The 17,218-nt window shown below is 38.2% G+C and overlaps 1 protein-coding gene across 1 annotated transcript in view; it reads left to right on the top strand.

The window, feature by feature from the left end:
* Positions 1–17,218, top strand: part of BRWD1 (bromodomain and WD repeat domain containing 1) — a 123,407-nt gene that overhangs the window by 23,989 nt on the left and 82,200 nt on the right. The window contains exons 9-12 of the mRNA XM_068980370.1: positions 6,203–6,303; positions 13,499–13,569; positions 15,302–15,402; positions 16,205–16,245. Of these exons, the coding sequence (XP_068836471.1) occupies positions 6,203–6,303; positions 13,499–13,569; positions 15,302–15,402; positions 16,205–16,245 (314 nt within the window). The remainder of the gene's footprint in view (positions 1–6,202; positions 6,304–13,498; positions 13,570–15,301; positions 15,403–16,204; positions 16,246–17,218) is intronic.

Raw genomic sequence — 17,218 nt, 5'->3', positions numbered from 1 at the left:
CCATGGACTGTATAGTATGTGGGGTCGCAAAGAGTCAATCACGACTCTTTCATAAATAGCATTATTTTATTTAGTTTGAATTAGGAACCAAAGTCAGTACCTTACAATTGGTTGCTATACATTAAAAGAATTTTACCACAAGTTTCATCATCTTGTCCAATTTTTTGGGCAGTTTCTTTGTTGAGGAAATTGGGTTTATAGAGTTCCCACAGTTTGGGTACCATTTGCTTCCTTGTAGAATAGATTAACATGTTTCTTTGTGTTTCTTTTAAGTTGGTTGTTGGATCCAGAGTAGTAGTTTTATTTAATGCGTATGAGAGTCACTTGGAGGCTTTGTTTAAAACACAGATTGCTAGGCCCCACTGCTTAAGATTTTGATTGATTCTGAATGTTGGAGGTAGGTGAGGATCATTGATTGAAAATAAAAGAGGCTTGGTTACCTTAATGCATATGCTCTTCCAGGTGGTCTCTCTATAGTTGCCTTAGATCTGTTAGTTCCGAGAATGGTAATATTCAGTCACTTTTTAGAAATTACGTTTTGTTAGTAGGTAATGATTTATAAGGCCTTTTAAGGCATGTTGTTGTCTCTGATTTGAGTTTGATTAAACAAGGAGAGTGGTTTCATTTTCATATGTGAATTTACCCAGGCTATATGTTGAGTGGCTTATGAATAGATTTGGTGTGAAGTCTGTGATAAAAGTGACTTTTCTCAACTCCTGTGGTCAATATTCTTAAAGAACAGAGACTGCAAACTTGTTTTTTAAGGATGACAACTAAAATTGGGATTGAGTTTTACTATGAATATTGGAGGAAAATCTTCGGTTTGCCTATTTATTTTTTGACAATGAGTATATTGTTCTCTAGAGGACTTTATAGGTTAAAAATTAATTCATACCTTAGCTGTGTTCCACAGGTTTTAAAATTTTAAAGTTTGTTATGAACTTGTAGACAATATCACAGCAACATTTATAGTAAGTAGTTTGTGAGTGTATCTGTTTTAAAATCGTTATGGAATTGTTCAGTGTGAGAGTGAAGCTCTGGTCTTCAATGAATGCCTCATTGTTTTGATAATAGGGGCCCACCTGTATTTATCACCTACCAAAGATACAGAAAATTTACTTGCGTGGTAGTAAGTTTTTATACATCAGAAGGCTTATCTGTGCTTGCTAGTGGTTACTCTGAAGTTCAAACACAAACAAGTGCATGATACATTAATCTTTTTCATGTTCTTTGCCCTGTTGTTACTGGCATGTATAAACCATCCTAATTGTAGTAACAGCTTTCTTTTTTATTAAAAAAAAGATAAGTAATATTGTTTGCCAAAAAAACTAGACAGTAGTTAATAGCAAATAATATTTAAAACTTCCATAATCTTAACCATTTAGAATAATCCCTGTCAGTATTTTAGTACATAACCTTTCTCATGGGTAGCAGTATGCAGTATCACTTATAATTTACGTTCTCAGTAGCGTTAGTATTAGACTAACTGGGTTAGAGTTAGAACCTTTTGTCTAAGAGTATCAAGTAACAATTGGAGGAGGAAATGGCAACCCACTCCAGTGTTCTTGCCTGGAGAATTCCAGGGGCGGAGGAGCCTGGTGGGCTGCCATCTATGGGGTCACACAGAGTCGGACACGACTGATGCGACTTAGCAGCAGCAGCAGCATCAAGTAACATTCTTGAGGAGTAAGAGACATAATGCTTAGCTGGAAACTATTAACAGAAAAGTTGGATGAAGGTGAAAAAGTATCCAGAGTACTAAACAGTTCAGTAGCTCAGTCGTGTCCGACTCCTTGCGACCTCATGGACTGCAGCATGCCAGGCTTCTCTGTTCATCACCAACTCCTGGAGTTTGCTCAAAGTCGTGTTTGTCAAATCAGTGATGCCATCCAGCCATCTCATCCCCTGTCGTCCCCTTCTCCTCCTGCCTTCAGTCTTTACCAGCATTAGAGTCTTTTCTAAGGAGTCAGTACTTTGCCTCAGGTGGCCAAAGTACTGGAGTTTCAGCTTCAGCATCAGTCCTTCCAGTGAATATTTGGGACTGATTTCCTTTAGGATTGACTGGTTTGATCTCCTTGCAGTCCAGGGGACTCTCAAGAGTCTTCTTCAACACCACATTTCAAAAGCATCAATTCTTTGGTGCTCAACTTTCTTTGTGGTCCAACTCGCACATCCATACATGACTATGGGAAAAACCATAGCTTTGACTAGATGGACCTTTGTTGGCAAAGTTAATGTCTCTGCTTTTTAATATGCTGTCTAGGTTGGTCATAGCTTTTCTTCCAAGGAGCAAGTGTCTTTTAATTTCATGGCTACAGTTACCATCTGCAGTGATTTTGGAGCCCAAGAAAATAAAGTCTATCACTGTTTCCATTTCCATTCCATTCCACAAAGTGCTAACACAGTGAGAAATTATGTAGCCAAGATATGGAAAGCCCAGAGCGAGGAACCTTGAATTTGAAGGCATTTAGCAGTTTCATAGGTGACTGAGAAGCTTAGCAGAAATTTTGACAGACTTGTAGGATTGGGGAGGATATATGTTGGAAATATCCATGCATAGTAAATTCAGCTATTGATGAAATTTCATCAGAGAACTAGAAGTAGTAAAAAGAAACTTGAGGACTGAAGTGTACAACTGAATTTAGTAGTTCAGTAGATTGTTTTAACAGCAGACTGGATTCTACTAAGGAAGTCAAAGAGAGAATTGATGAGTTGGCAGTGAGGCCAGAGAAAATAAACAAATGGAAGCACAGAGTGAAGAGTTTAGAATGTACCAAAAGAGGTTAATAAAGAGGAAATGCTGAAAAGATTCCACATGTGTATACATATATATGTACCATACATGTAACTGGAATTCCTGAAGGAGAGAATGAAGCAAAAGCTGTGTTTGTAGTGATAATAGCTGAGAAGTTTGCAAAATACACTAAAGAAATAAAGCCACAGATTGAAGAAATGCTAAGTTTCCTGAACAGAGTGAATATACAGAAAACTACAACTATTGAACGTCACATTTAGTTTTAAAACCAAAGACAAAGAGAAATCTTAAAGAATCAGGGGAAAATAACAAAAGGAGCAAGACTGATGGCCAGCTTCTCAATAGAAGCAGTGGAGGTTCATAGACAAAGGAGTGCTTTTCTGAGAGTGCTGATAGGAAATGACTGCAGGTCAAGAATTCTGAACCTACCGAAAATCCACTGAAGTGTAATAAACACGTTTTCAGACAGACTCAGAGTTTCTTAGTGATGGGACAGCACTAAGGGGAATTTGAAGTAGTATTCATCAGTCAGAGAAGGAATGTGATCCCAGGCTTGGAGTAATAAGAGGAAATGAAGAATTAAAAGAAAATGTGTATGGGTAAATGGAAATAAACAGTGACCACCTGCAACAAATATCATTTCTAGGGTTTTAGATTATGTATCAGTTCAGTTCAGTTGCTCAGTCGTGTCCGACTCTTTGTGACCCCATGAATCGCAGCACGCCAAGCCTCCCTGTCCATCACCATCTCCCGGAGTTCACTCAGACTCACATCCATCGAGTCCGTGATGCCATCCAGCCATCTCATCCTCGGTCGTCCCCTTCTCCTCCCGCCCGCAATCCCTCCCAGCATCAAAGTCTTTTCCAATGAGTCAACTTTTCGCATGAGGTGGCCAAAGTACTGAGCTTCAGCTTTAGCATCATTCCTTCCAAAGAAATCCCAGGGCTGATCTCCTTCAGAATGGACTGGTTGGATCTCCTTGCAGTCCAAGGGACTCGCAAGAGACTTTTCCATCACCAAAGTTCAAAAGCATCAATTCTTCGGGGCTCAGCCTTCTTCACAGTCCAACTCTCACATCCATACATGACCACTGGAAAAACCATAGCCTTGACTAGATGGACCTTAGTCAGCAAAGTAATGTCTGCTTTTGAATATACTGTCTAGGTTGGTCATAACTTTTCTTCCAAGGAGTAAGCGTCTTCTAATTTCATGGCTGCAGTCACCATCTGCAGTGATTTTGGAGCCCCCCAAAATAAAGTCTGACACTGTTTCCATATCTATTTCCCATGAAGTGATGGGACCAGATGCCATGATCTTCGTTTTCTGAATGTTGAGCTTTAAGCCAACTTTTTCGCTCTCCTCTTTCACTTTCATCAAGAGGCTTTTTAGTTCCTCTTCACTTTCTGCCATAAGGGTGGTGTCATCTGCATATCTGAGGTTATTGATATTTCTGCCGCCAATCTTGATTCCAGCTTGTGTTTCTTCCAGTCCCGCATTTCTCATGATGTACTCTGCATAGAAGTTAAATAAACAGGGTGACAGTATACAGCCTTGACATACTCCTTTTCCTATTTGTAACCAGTCTGTTGTTCCATGTCCAGTTCTAACTGTTGCTTCCTGACCTACATACAGATTTCTCAAGAGGCAGGTCAGGTGGTCTGGTATTCCCATCTCTTTCAGAATTTTCCACAGTTTATTGTGATCCACACAGTCAAATGCTTTGGCATAGTCAATAAAGTAGAAATAGATGTTTTTCTGGAACTCTTTTGCTTTTTCGATGATCCAGTGGATGTTGGCAATTTGATCTCTGGTTCCTCTGCCTTTTCTAAAACCAGCTTGAACGTCAGGGAGTTCATGGTTCACGTATTGCTGAAGCCTGTCTTGGAGAATTTTGAGCATTACTTTACTAGCATGTGAGATGAGTGCAATTGTGTGGTAGTTTGAGCATCGTTTGGCATGGTCTTTCTTTGGAATTGGAATGAAAACTGACCTTTTCCAGTCCTGTGGCCACTGCTGAGTTTTCCAAATTTGCTGGCATATTGAGTGCAGCACTTTCACAGCATCATCTTTTCAGGATTTGAAACAGCTCAACTGGAATTCCATCACCTCTACTAACTTTGTTGGTAGTGATGCTTTCTAAGGCCCACTTGACTTCACATTCCAAGATGTCTGGCTCTAGATTAGTGATCACATCATCATGATTATCTGGGTTGTGAAGATCTTTTTTGTACAGTTCTTCCGTGTATTCTTGCCACCTCTTCTTAATATCTTCTGCTTCTGTTAGGTCCATACCATTTCTATCCTTTATCGAGCCCATCTTTGCATGAAATGTTCCCTTGGTATCTCTAATTTTCTTGAAGAGATCTCTAGTCTTTCCCATTCTGTTGTTTTCCTCTATTTCTTTGCATTGATCACTGAAGAAGGCTTTCTTATCTCTTCTTGCTATTCTTTGGAACTCTGCATTCAGATGCTTATATCTTTCCTTTTCTTCTTTGCTTTTCTCCTCTCTTCTTTTCACAGCTATTTGTAAGGCCTCCCCAGACAGCCATTTTGCTTTTTTATATATATATAGAGAGAATTAAACTGACAGTAATAAGAGCTTATATATTTGGAGATAACTTCAGTATTATTATAGATCTTTCTGTTACTATCACATACCACATTCCCTCTTACTTTGGTAATTTTGCTCATCTTACTCCTTTGCTGAGTGTGTTTTTCTTGTTTTCCTTATAATTCCCTCTGTATCTTTTAAGCTGCCTTGGATGTTTCTGGGCCAAATGGATCTTCCTTTCTCTAGCTTATTTGTGTAGCACAGTCGGTACTTTATTAAACACAAGTGTTAACCCTATTCTGAAGTTCCAAGATAATTCTTTTGTTATAATACTTGTATCATTTTGTTATTTAAATATTTAAAATGTCTATCACTTGGAATTTATCCTGCTTTATAGTTTGAAGAATGGATCCATTTTCCCCTTAATTGTTGCATAGTTGTCCCGTTACCATGTATGCATTTATGGTCCATTGTTTCCCCATCTGACTGAGATGGCTCCTTTGTTGTATGTCTTGTGTATTAGGGTCCAGTTCGGACTTCAGTTTTCCATTGGTCTTTCTGTCATAATGTACATACTGTGCCCCATAGTTTTAATTATTGAGGCCTTGTGGTAGATCTCACATCAATAGGACTAGATCTTTACTTTCTCTTAATGAAAGTTTTTCTGACCGTTCTTATTAGTTTCCAAAATAAACTTTTATTGAGATCACATTACGTTTATAAATTAGAGATAGACTTTGTTTTTTGTTTTTTTTGGTTATGAGTTCTCACTGTAGTATCACCTGTATCTTGGATTTCTTGTGTGTTGCTCAAAGTGTCAATTGAAATTAACTTTGAAAAACTTAAACTGTAATGTTAGTGGAAACTGATTTGTAAATGTTTTTATTCCTTTTTAGTTTAGCCCCATGGCCAAAGGCTCGCAAAGATACATGGTCTCCACTGGTGCTGATGGGACTGTTTGTTTTTGGCAGTGGGATTTAGAATCCCTGAAATTCAGGTAAATGACTGTAATTGTGTAGTAAGTTTTTTCTTTTTTCATGATGTTACTGTTTAGTCTAAAAATGAAATCTGATTATAAAGAGAAATTATGTATTGTGATTGCCTTTTTACTTTTGAACTTAATTTTTGATACGTACAGTGCATGTACCATATTGACTGTTGTTTACGCTGTACCATTTAGATATTTGGGTATGTTAAAGGGATGGAGCTGTCCTCTTAGTGGTCACATGGTTTTGAAAAAGTGATAGTATGTGAAACATTTTGAAAAATGTTAGAAATATATATGATTATATGCATAGGCAGAAATTTAGACAGGAATTATTTAAGAATCAGACCTGGATTATTATAGCCCTACACTGTCCAACATGGTATCCACTAGCCACACATTTCTATCAAGCACTTTGGTTGTGGCTGGTGCAATTGAGGAATCGAATTATTAAATTTTTAACGGATATGATTCAGTACTTAGAGAACTTTTAAGCGTATTTTAAACAACTTGAGTATGTGAATTAATTTTTCAATTAGAAGTTTCATGAACTCTCAGTACAGATCAAGTATTTTTGATGAAAACTTCAAATTGAGATGTATTATAAGTGCTATGGCAGAGTTAAAGGATATACTATGAAAGCAATTAAAGTTCTTATTAAAATTTTATTAACATTGTTGTGGTATTTTGGATATATTGTGTTAAATGGATTAAAACTAATTTTATCTTTTTACTTATTTTGTGGCTACTAAAAATTTAATGTTAAGTATGCAGCTTGTATTCTCTTTCTGTTGGAGCATGCTATCTGGTGGTTTTACAGCCTGTTCTGTGGCCTCGATAATGGGTTCTCTTACAGTCTGAGCTTTAGTCACCTCAGTTACAGAACAGTGGTTAGTGGGCTTGCTCTTTCTGTGTACTAGGATCCATGTAAGTTTGGGGGTTAGACAGTCCTCTCACATCCACCCACCTATAACAGCGTTTGTGGAAATATTTGGTATACGAAGAGGTACTATAGAAGTAAGATGGCAACACTTATGTATGCTAGATTAAAGGTGTTATGTTTTTTAAAAATTTATTCTTAATTGAAGAATAATTGCTTTATAACATTGTTTTAACTTTCTGCCATACATCAGCATGAATCAGCCAGCTATAGATATATAAATGTCCCCTTCCTTTTGAACCTCCCTTCTACCTCCCATCCCTTCTCACCCCTCTAGGTTTTACAGAGCCCTGGTTTGAGTTCCCTGAGTCATGCAGCAAATTCCCATTGACTATCTGTTTTACTTATGGTAGTGTGTATGTTCCCATGCTACTCTCTGCATTCATCCCACCCTCTTCTTCTTAACCCTCCCCAGCTTGTGTCAATAAGTCTGTTCTCAGTGTCTGTGTCTCTATTGCTGCCCTGCATATAGGTTCATCAGCACCATCTTTTTAGATTCCATATTGCATGCATTAATATGCGATATTTTTCTCTTTCTGACTTACTTCACTCATATGTATAATAGGATCTAGGTTCATCTGCCTTGTTAGAACTCATTCAAATGCGTTTCTTTTTATGGCTGAGTAATATTCCATTGTATGTATGTACCACAGCTGCTTTATCCATTTATCTGTTGATGGACAGTCTGTGTTGTAACTTCCATCACCTAGCTATTGTAAATAGTGCTGCAGTGAACATTGGGGTACATGTGTCTTTTTCAATTTTGGTTTCCTCAGGGTATATGCCTAGTCGTGGAATTGCTGGGTAATATGGTAGTTTTATTCCTAGTTTTCTTTTTTTGAAGGAATCTCCATATTGCCTTCCACAGTGGCTGTATCAGTTGACATTCCCACCAACAGTGTTAGAGGGTTCCCTTTGCTCCACATCCTCTCCAGCATTAATTGTTTATGGATTTTTTGATGATGGCCATTCTGACTGGTGTGAGGTGATATCTCATTGTAGTTTTGGTTTGGATTTCTCTAATAATTTAGAGTGGTGTTGAGCATCTTTTCATGTGTTTATTAGCCATCTGTATGTCTTCTTTGGAGAAACGTTTGTTTAGGTCTTTTTCCTACTTTTTGACCAGATTGTTTATCTGATACTGAGTTGGATGAGCTGCTTATGTATTTTGGAAATTAATCCTTTGTCAGTTGTTTCATTTGCTATTATTTTCTCCCATTTTGAGGGTTGTCTTTTTCACCTTGTTAATAGTTTTCTTTGCTGTGCAGAAGCTTTTAAGTTTAATTAGGTTCCCACTTATTGTTTTTATTTCCATTACTGTAGGAGGTGAGTCATAGAGGATCTTGCTGTGGTTTATGTCATATAGTGTTCTGCTTATGTTTTCCTCTTAAGAGTTTTATAGTTTCTGATGTTACTTTTAGGTCTTTAATCCATTTTGAGTTTATCTTTGTATATGGTGTTAGGAAGTGTTTTCATTTTTCAATTCTTCATTCTCTGTTTCTCTCAGCACCACTTTTTGAAGAGACTATCTTTGCCCCACTGAATATTCTTGCTTCCTTTGTCAAAAGGTGTCCATAGGTGCATGGGTTGATCTCTGGGCTTTCTATCTTGTTCCATTGGCCTATATTTCCGTTTTTTATCATGCTGTCCAGATGACTGTAGCTTTGTAGTATAGTCTGAAGTCAGGAAAGTTGGTATCTCCAGCTGCATTGTTCTTTCTCAAGATTGCTTTGGTTATTTGGGTCTTTTGTGTTTATATACGAATTGTGAAATTTTTTGTCCTAATTCTGTGACAGATGCCTTTGATAACATGATAGGGATTGCATTGAATCTTTACATTGCATTTGATAGTACAGTCATTTTCACAATACCGATTCTTTCAGCCTAGGAGCATGGACTATCTCTCCATGTGCTAATGTCATCTTTGATTTCTTTTATCAGTCTCATAGTTTTCTGTATACAGGTCTTTTGACTCCTTAGGTAAGTATTCCTAGGTATTTTATTCTTTTTGTTGCAGTGGTAAATGGGATTGATTCCTTAATTTCTCTTTCTTGTTTTTCATTGTTAGCATATAGGAATGCAAGTGATTTCTAGGTATTGATTTTGTATCCTGCAACATTACTAAATTCACTCACTAGCTGTAGTAATTTCATGATAGCATCTTTAGGATTTTATATGTATAGTATGATGTCATCTTCAAACAGTGTGAGTTTTGCTTCTTCTTTTCCAATCTGGATTTCTTTTATTTCTTTTTCTTTTGTGATTGCCATAGCTAAGACCGCCAAATCTGTGTTGAATAATAGTGGTGAAAGTGGGCATCCTTGTCTTATTCCTGATCTTAGAGGGAATGCTTTCAGTTTTTCACAATTGAGAATAATGTTTGCTGTGGGTTTGTTGTATATAGCCTTTATTATGTTGAGGTAGTTTCCTTCTATGCCCATAAATGGGCAAAACAAGCTTTTGAATTTTGTCAGGAGCTTTTCCTGCATCTGTTGAGATTATCATATGGTTTTTATCTTTCAGTTTTTTAATATGGTGTATCACATTGATTGATTTGGGTTTATTGAAGAATCTTTGCATTTCTGGGATAAACCCGACTTGATCATGGTGTGTGATCTTTTTAATGTGTTGTTGAATTCTGTTTGCTTGAATTAATGTCGAGGATTTTTGTGTCGATGTTCAGTGATATTGGCTTGTAATTTTCTTTTTTTGTGATGTCTTTGTCTGGTTTTGGTATCATGATGATGGTGGACTCGTATAATGAGTTTGGGAGTGTTCCTTCCTTGTGATTTTTTGAAAGAGTTTCAGAAGGATCGGCATTAGCTCTACTCCAGTCAGCTGTGAAGCTGTCTGGTTCTGGGCTTTTGTTTTTGGGGAGATTTTTGAATCACAGTTTCGATTTCAGCATAAAGCCAGTATGTTCAGTTCAGTTCACTCACTCAGTCGTGTCTGACTCTTGGTGACCCCGTGGACTGTAGCATGCCAGGCTTCCCCGTTCGTCACCAAATCCCAGAGCTTGCTCAGACTCATGTCCATTGAGACAGTGATGACATCCAACTGTTTCATCCTCCGTCATCCCCTTCTCTTCCTGCCTTCAGTCTTTCCCAGCATCAGTGTCTTTCCTGATGAGTCAGTTCTTCGCATCAGATGGCCAAAGTATTGGAGTTTCAGCTTCAGCATCAGTCCTTCCAATGAATATTTGGGACTGATTTCCTTTAGGATTAACTGGTTTGATCTCCTTGCAGTCCAAGGGACTCTCAAGAGTCTTCTCCAACACCACAGTTCAAAAGCATCAATTCTTTGGCGCTCAGCTTTCTTTGTGGTCCACTCGCACATCCATACATGACTATGGAAAAAAATCATAGCTTTGACTAGGTGGACCTTTGTTGGGAAAGTAATGTCTCTGCTTTTTATTATGCTGTCTAGGTTGGTCATAGCTTTTCTTCCAAGGAGCAAGTGTCTTTTAGTTTCATGACTGCAGTCACCATCTGCAGTGATTTTGGAGCCCAAGAAAATAAAGTCTGTCACTGTTTCCATTGTTTCCCATCTATTTGCCATGAAGTGATGGGACTGGATGCCATGATCTTCGTTTTCTGAATGTTGAGCTTTAAGCCAACTTTTTCACTCTCCTCTTTCACTTACATCAAGAGGCTCTTTAGTTCTTCACTTTCTGCCATAAGGGTGGTGTCCTCTGCATATCTGAGATTATTGACCTTTCTCCCGGCAATATTGATTGCAGCTTTTGCTTCATCCAGCCCGGCATTTTGTGTGATGTCGTCTCCTTGGAAGTTAAATAAGTAGGGTGACAATATACGGCCTTGATGTACTCCTTTCCCAGAGCAGAACCAGTCCGTTGTTTCATGCCCAGTTCTAACTATTGTTTCTTGACCTACATACAGATTTCTCAGGATGCAGGAAAGGTGGTCCAGTATTCCCGTCTCTTTAAGAATTTTCCAGAGTTCGTTATGATCCACAGATCAGAGGCCTTGGCATAGTCAATAAAGCAGAAATAGATGTTTTTCTGGAACTCTGGCTTTTTCTGTGATCCAGTGGATGCTTGCAATTTGATTGCTGGTTCCTCTGCCTTTTCTAAATCCAGTTTGAACATCAGGAAGTTCTCGGTTCACTTACTGTTGAAGCCTCGTTCGGAGAATTTTGAGCATTACTTTGCTAGTGTGTGAGTGCAATTGTGCAGTAGTTTGAGCATTCTTTGGCATTGCCCTTCTTTGAGATTGGAATGAAAATTGACCTTTTCCAGTCCTGTGGCCACTGCTGAGTTTTCCAACTTTGCTGGCATATTGAGTATAGCATTTTTACAGAATCTTCTTTTAGAACTTGAAATAGCTCAGCTGGAATTCCATCACCTCCACTAGCTTTGTTCATAGTGATGCTTCCTAATACCCACTTGACTTTAGACTCTAGGATATCTGGCTCTAGGTGAGTGATCACACCATTGTGGTTATTGAGATCATTAAGATCTTTTTCGTATAGTTCTGTGTATTCGTGTCACTCTTTAATATCTTCTGCTTTTGTTAGGTCCATACCATTTCTGTCCTTTATTGTGTCCATCTTTGCATGAAATGTTCCCTTGATATCTCTAATTTTCTTGAAGAGATCTCTAGTCTTTCCCATTCTATTGTTTTCCTCTATTTCTTTGCATTGATCACTAAGGAAGGCTTATCTCTCCTTGCTGTTCTTTGGAACTTTGCATTCAAATGGGTATATCTTTCCTTTTCTCCTTTGCCTTTAGCTTCTCTTCTTCTCTCAGCTATTTGTAAGGCCTCCTCAGACAACCATTTTGCCTTTTTTGCATTTCTTTTTCTTGGAGGTGGTCTTGATCCCTGCCTTCTGTACAGTGTCACAAACCTCCGTCCATAGTTCGTGGCGCTCTGTCTATCAGATCTAATCCCTTGAATCTGTTTGTCACTTATCACACTGTGTAATTGAAAGGGATTTGATTTAGGTCATACCTGAATGGTCTAGTGGTTTTCTGTTTTTCAATTTCAGTCTGAATTTTGCAATAAGGAGTTCATGATCTGAGCCACTGTCAGCTCCCGGTCTTGTTTTTGCTAACTGGATAGAGTTTCTCCATCTTTGCATTTGATCTTAGCCAAAAGGCTGAGAAGCGATAGAGATTCTCCATCTTTGGCTGCAAAGAATATAATCAGTCTGATTTTGGTATTAACCATCTGGTGATGTCCATATGTAGAGTCATCTCCTGTGTTGTTGGAAAAGCGTGTTTGCTTTTCCCTGGTTCATTTTGTACTCCTAGACCAAATTTGCCTGTTACTGCAGGTATCTCTTGACTTCCTACTTTTGCATTCCAGTCCCCTATTATGAAAAGAACTTGTTTTGGTGTTAGTTTTAGATCTTGTAGGTCATTGTAGAGTCGTTCAACTTCCGTTGAAGTTAAAGCTGCGTTCAACTTCAGCTTCTTCAACATTAGTGATTGGGGCATAGACTTGGATTACTGTGATATTGAATGGTTTGCCTGGGAAACAAATCATTCTGTCATTTTTGAGATTGCAACCAAGTACTGCATTTCAGACATTTCAGTTGTGACTGTGAGGGCTACTCCACTTCTTCTAAGGGATTCTTGCCCACAGTAGTAGATAAAACGGTCATCTGAATTAAATATGCCCATTCCAGTCCATTTTAGTTCACTGATGCCTAAAATGTTGATGTTGCCACCAACATCAACTCTTGCCATCTCCTGTTTGACCACTTCTAATTTACCTTGATTCATGGACCTAACATTCCAGGTTCCTATGCAATATTGTTCTTTACAGCATCAGACTTAAGTCCATCACCAGTCACATCCACAACTGCGTGTTGTTTTCACTTTGACTCTGTGTCTTCATTTTTTTTGTAGTTATTTCTCCACTCTTCTCCAGCAGCAAATTGGGCATCTACCGACCTGGGGCATTCATTTTTCAGTGTCACATCTTTTTGCCTTTTCATACTGTTCTTGGCGTTCTCAAGGCAAGAATACTAAAGTGGTTTGCCATTCCCTTCTCCAGTGGACCACATTTTGTTAGAACTGTCCACCATGACCTGTCTGTCTTGGGTGACCCTACATGGCATGGCTAATAGTTTCATTGAATTAGACAAGGGTGTGGTCCATGTGATAGTTGGGTTGATTTTCTGTGATTGTGGTTTTCATTCTGTCTGCCCTCTGATGAAATAAGGATAAGAGGCTTATGGAAACTTCCAGTATGTTAAACTGTGCTAACGTGTATTTTAAAACAACATGTTCTTCTTTTCTAGTCCACGTCCCCTGAAATTCACTGAAAAGCCTAGACCAGGTGTTCAAATGCTGTGTTCTTCATTTAGTGTTGGTAAGATACCTTTAGTATTTTTTTCTTAGTTTTGTTTTAGTTTTTTTTGAGCAACCACATGGCTAATGGCCTTTATCAGATGGATGGTGAATGTCTTATGCTCATTTTATTAGATTTAACCTGTGATGTTAATTAGCCTTTTTCTTATTTTCCCCCTGCTGACTTTCTTGGATTTTTCATAGTAATCAGAGACAGGGATATAAGAGAACTGGCAAAAAGGATGCTCAAAGTGTCCAAATGAGCAATTCCTGTGCCATGTGCCCCATGTGTATGATAAGCCAAGATTGTGATTTTCTTTGAATTGCTGATTTTTGGTAGTTAAACTTTGTTTTGCACACATCTTGTGAAATTATTTTTCTTTTTTATACAGTGGACTTGTGTGGTAACCTTTGTTTTAGGGAGAGGTCAAAGATTTTCCCCCATAGACGTCTGAACATGAGAACAAGTGAACTTCATATACCATAGCTATGTTTAGGTGTGTGTTAACACTTAGTTGTGTCTGACTCTCTGTGATCCCGTGAACTGTAGCTCACCAGGCTCTTCTGTTCATTGGATTTTCCAAGCGAGAGTACTGGAATGGGTTGCCATTTCCTTCTCCAGAGGACCAACCTAACCTGGGGGATTGAACCCAGGTCTCCCACATTGCAGGCAGATTCTTTACCATCTAAGTCACCAGGAGCTCCCTAGGAGTATAAAGGTATTTAGAAAGCAGAACCTGTTTTCATGTATTTGTGGAGTGGCAACATCTTAGTCCTTGTCACAACCAGTATGACAGAGGGAGATAATGAACATTTCCAGATTGAATTAACTTTTTAAAATTAAGCCTTATCTAATGTGTACCCTACTCCCACCCCTACCCCACTATAATACCACCAAACAGTTCTCTGATACTAGCTTGGCATCCTACAATTTAACTCCATTCTGACACTGCCTACCTAGAGAATAGTGTGAAGACTGCACAGGTTAAGGGCTCAGTGCTACAAGATTCCCAGCCCACCCCCAGCCTCAGACCCGGTTGTCACCTTGCTTCTGCTGACGGGCTGTAGGTCAGAGGCTCCCACAGCTTCTTCCTTGGATTTAGTTAATATGCTGGAACAGCTGACAGAAGTCCTTTTACTCAGTGGATTTTTGGTTTATTATGAAAGAACATAATTCAGGAATAGCTAGATGGAAGAGATGCTTAGGATAAAGTCTGTGGGAAGGAGGACTCTCCAGTCCTGCCTTTCTTCTCTAATCTCCTCCTGTTCATCCACCTGGAACCTCTCCGAGTCTTGCCCTTTGGGTTTTTTTGAGGCTTCATCACACAGGCACAGTTGATTAACTCATTGGCCATAAGGATGGATTCAGCTCTCTCCCAGCCCTCTTTCCCAGCCTCTATCACATGGTTGGTTCCTCTTCCATAGATGCTTTTCAAAAGTTACCTCATTAACATAAACTCTGGTGTGATTGAAGTGGGTTTGTTATATGAAAATCAAGATATCAGTATCATTTCAGTTAGGAAATTTTAAGGGTTTTTAGGAGTTCAGTCAGAAACAGGGATGAAGACCAAATACAGATTTCTTCTAAAAATCATATCACAATATATTATGTTAATTTTTAAAAGTTCTTTATATAATGAGATGGATCTATTGAGATGAATATACTTTTGGTATAGAGAGCTTACTTAATATAGAACTTTGGTTAAGACATTTGTTACAAACTGGATTTTTAAAACTTAAAATTTTTGTTTCAGGTGGTATGTTTCTAGCCACAGGTAGTACTGATCATGTAATCAGAATGTATTTTTTGGGTTTTGAAGCACCTGAAAAAATCGCAGAACTTGAAAGTCACACTGTAAGTCTTCATGTTTTAAAATTAAGATTTACTTATGATATTCCTGTTGGTATATAGTCTCAATAATGGAGATTGTTATTGATTTTACTTTCAACTTAAATGGAGGAGGAGTTGCATTTAAAGATGAAAGATGATACTGACAAGCTCAGCACCTTATTGTGCAAATGCTTTACAGTGGTTATTTCTACTTCAGGTACATTTGATTATGACAACTGATTTGGGTGAGCCTATTTGTCTTAACTAAGCTCATGGAATTAGAATGCTGTTTTATTGACGTGCACTATAAGATGGATAACTCTCAGTGTTCTGGAGTACAGCTCAGCAGTCAGGTCATCCTTTTCTCCTTAAGGAAGTTCTGTGAAGTTATTTGATAAAAAACAGAATCACTTTAAAGGAAATTTTTGTTTGTTTGTTTTGCACATAATCATCAAAGTGAATGTGACTTGTTTTCAGCTACTTAAACTTTTTTATCACTTTCTATCCCTATTAATTTTGTAGATGTAATTAATTGTAAATACAGGTTTAATTTTAGAAGCAGGCTGTTTTTTCTTTTTAAACCCTATTTAAACCCTATGTGTCTATCTCTGAGATAAAAGCTGTGTCTTAGTCTGGTTTGATATGTAGTTAGGTTCTTTGCTCTTAAACATACAATATATGTTTGAATGGCAGGATTAAGCAGCAAAAGTGTAGATCTCTTACTTTAAACCAAATGTGCTTCTAACTGTAAAACTGGGTGGGCTCTTTCTTTGTTTATAAACTATGTAGATGATTACTTTTGTGTTTGGTTTTTCCCTCTCTTTAGGATAAAGTTGATAGTATCCAATTTTGTAACAATGGTGATCGGTAAGTAAGTGTGAGTTTGTATTCATGAGTGTGTTTTTAGGTAAATGTGTTTTGCTTCCTATTAGTGTAGCTTATGTGTCACTTTGCAGTTATATATCATATGGCAGGCCCATATATCATATGGCAGGCCCTTGTTAGTAACTGTAGTAATTGAAGGAAAAGTGTCTGTCAGGGAGGAAACAGATTAAGTTTTTAGAATTGTAGTTTCTGCAGCCTTCTGTATCAAAAGTAGTTCTTTAGTTCACTGCTGGCTGTTTGATGTATAGGAAAATGAGGTGTAAGGATAATGAAATTTCTTACATTTGAGTAGTTGCGTGAAAGTGAAAGTCGCTCAGTCGTGTCTCACTCTTTGCAACCCCATGGGCTTGTACAGTCCATGGAATTCCCCAGACCAGAATACTGTAGTGTGGGTAGCTGTTAGCTTCTCCAGAGAATCTTCTCAACCCAGGGATCAAACCCAGGGCTCCCACATTGCAGGCAGATTCTTTACCAGCTGAGCCACCAGGGATGCCTATTTGAATAGTTAGATCTTTTCTAATCAATTACTGTGATGTAATCTGCAACAAAATTATCCCTTAAATTATATCCTTTTTTGTGGTCCCCAGTGTCTTTTCAGGTGCCTCTTACCTCTTCTTTTTAACACTTAAGTGATGGATTTATTTATACATACTGACTAGCCTGAAATTGAATTTAGAGTTTAAATGCTTATAATGGCACTTTTGCTTTTACTAATTCTCCCATTCATCTTTAATTGTGCTTCCCTAAATGGCAACTCACTCCAGTATTCTTGCCTGGAGAATCCCAGGGACAGAGGAGTCTGTTGGGCTGCCGTCTGTGGGTTTGCACAGAGTCAGACACAACTGACGCGATTTAGTAGCAGCAGCAGCCCCCTATTACTTATGTACATATCTTTTCAAAACTATTTGACGAGGTAGTGATTGGGTTTGAAATGTGCTATACAATAGGGCCAGGC

The sequence above is a fragment of the Capricornis sumatraensis genome, chromosome 1 (assembly GCF_032405125.1).
Source record: "Capricornis sumatraensis isolate serow.1 chromosome 1, serow.2, whole genome shotgun sequence".
NCBI lineage: Eukaryota > Metazoa > Chordata > Mammalia > Artiodactyla > Bovidae > Capricornis > Capricornis sumatraensis.
The sequence above is the reverse complement of the archived record's forward strand: the minus strand, read 5'-3'. Positions and strand labels throughout refer to the sequence as shown.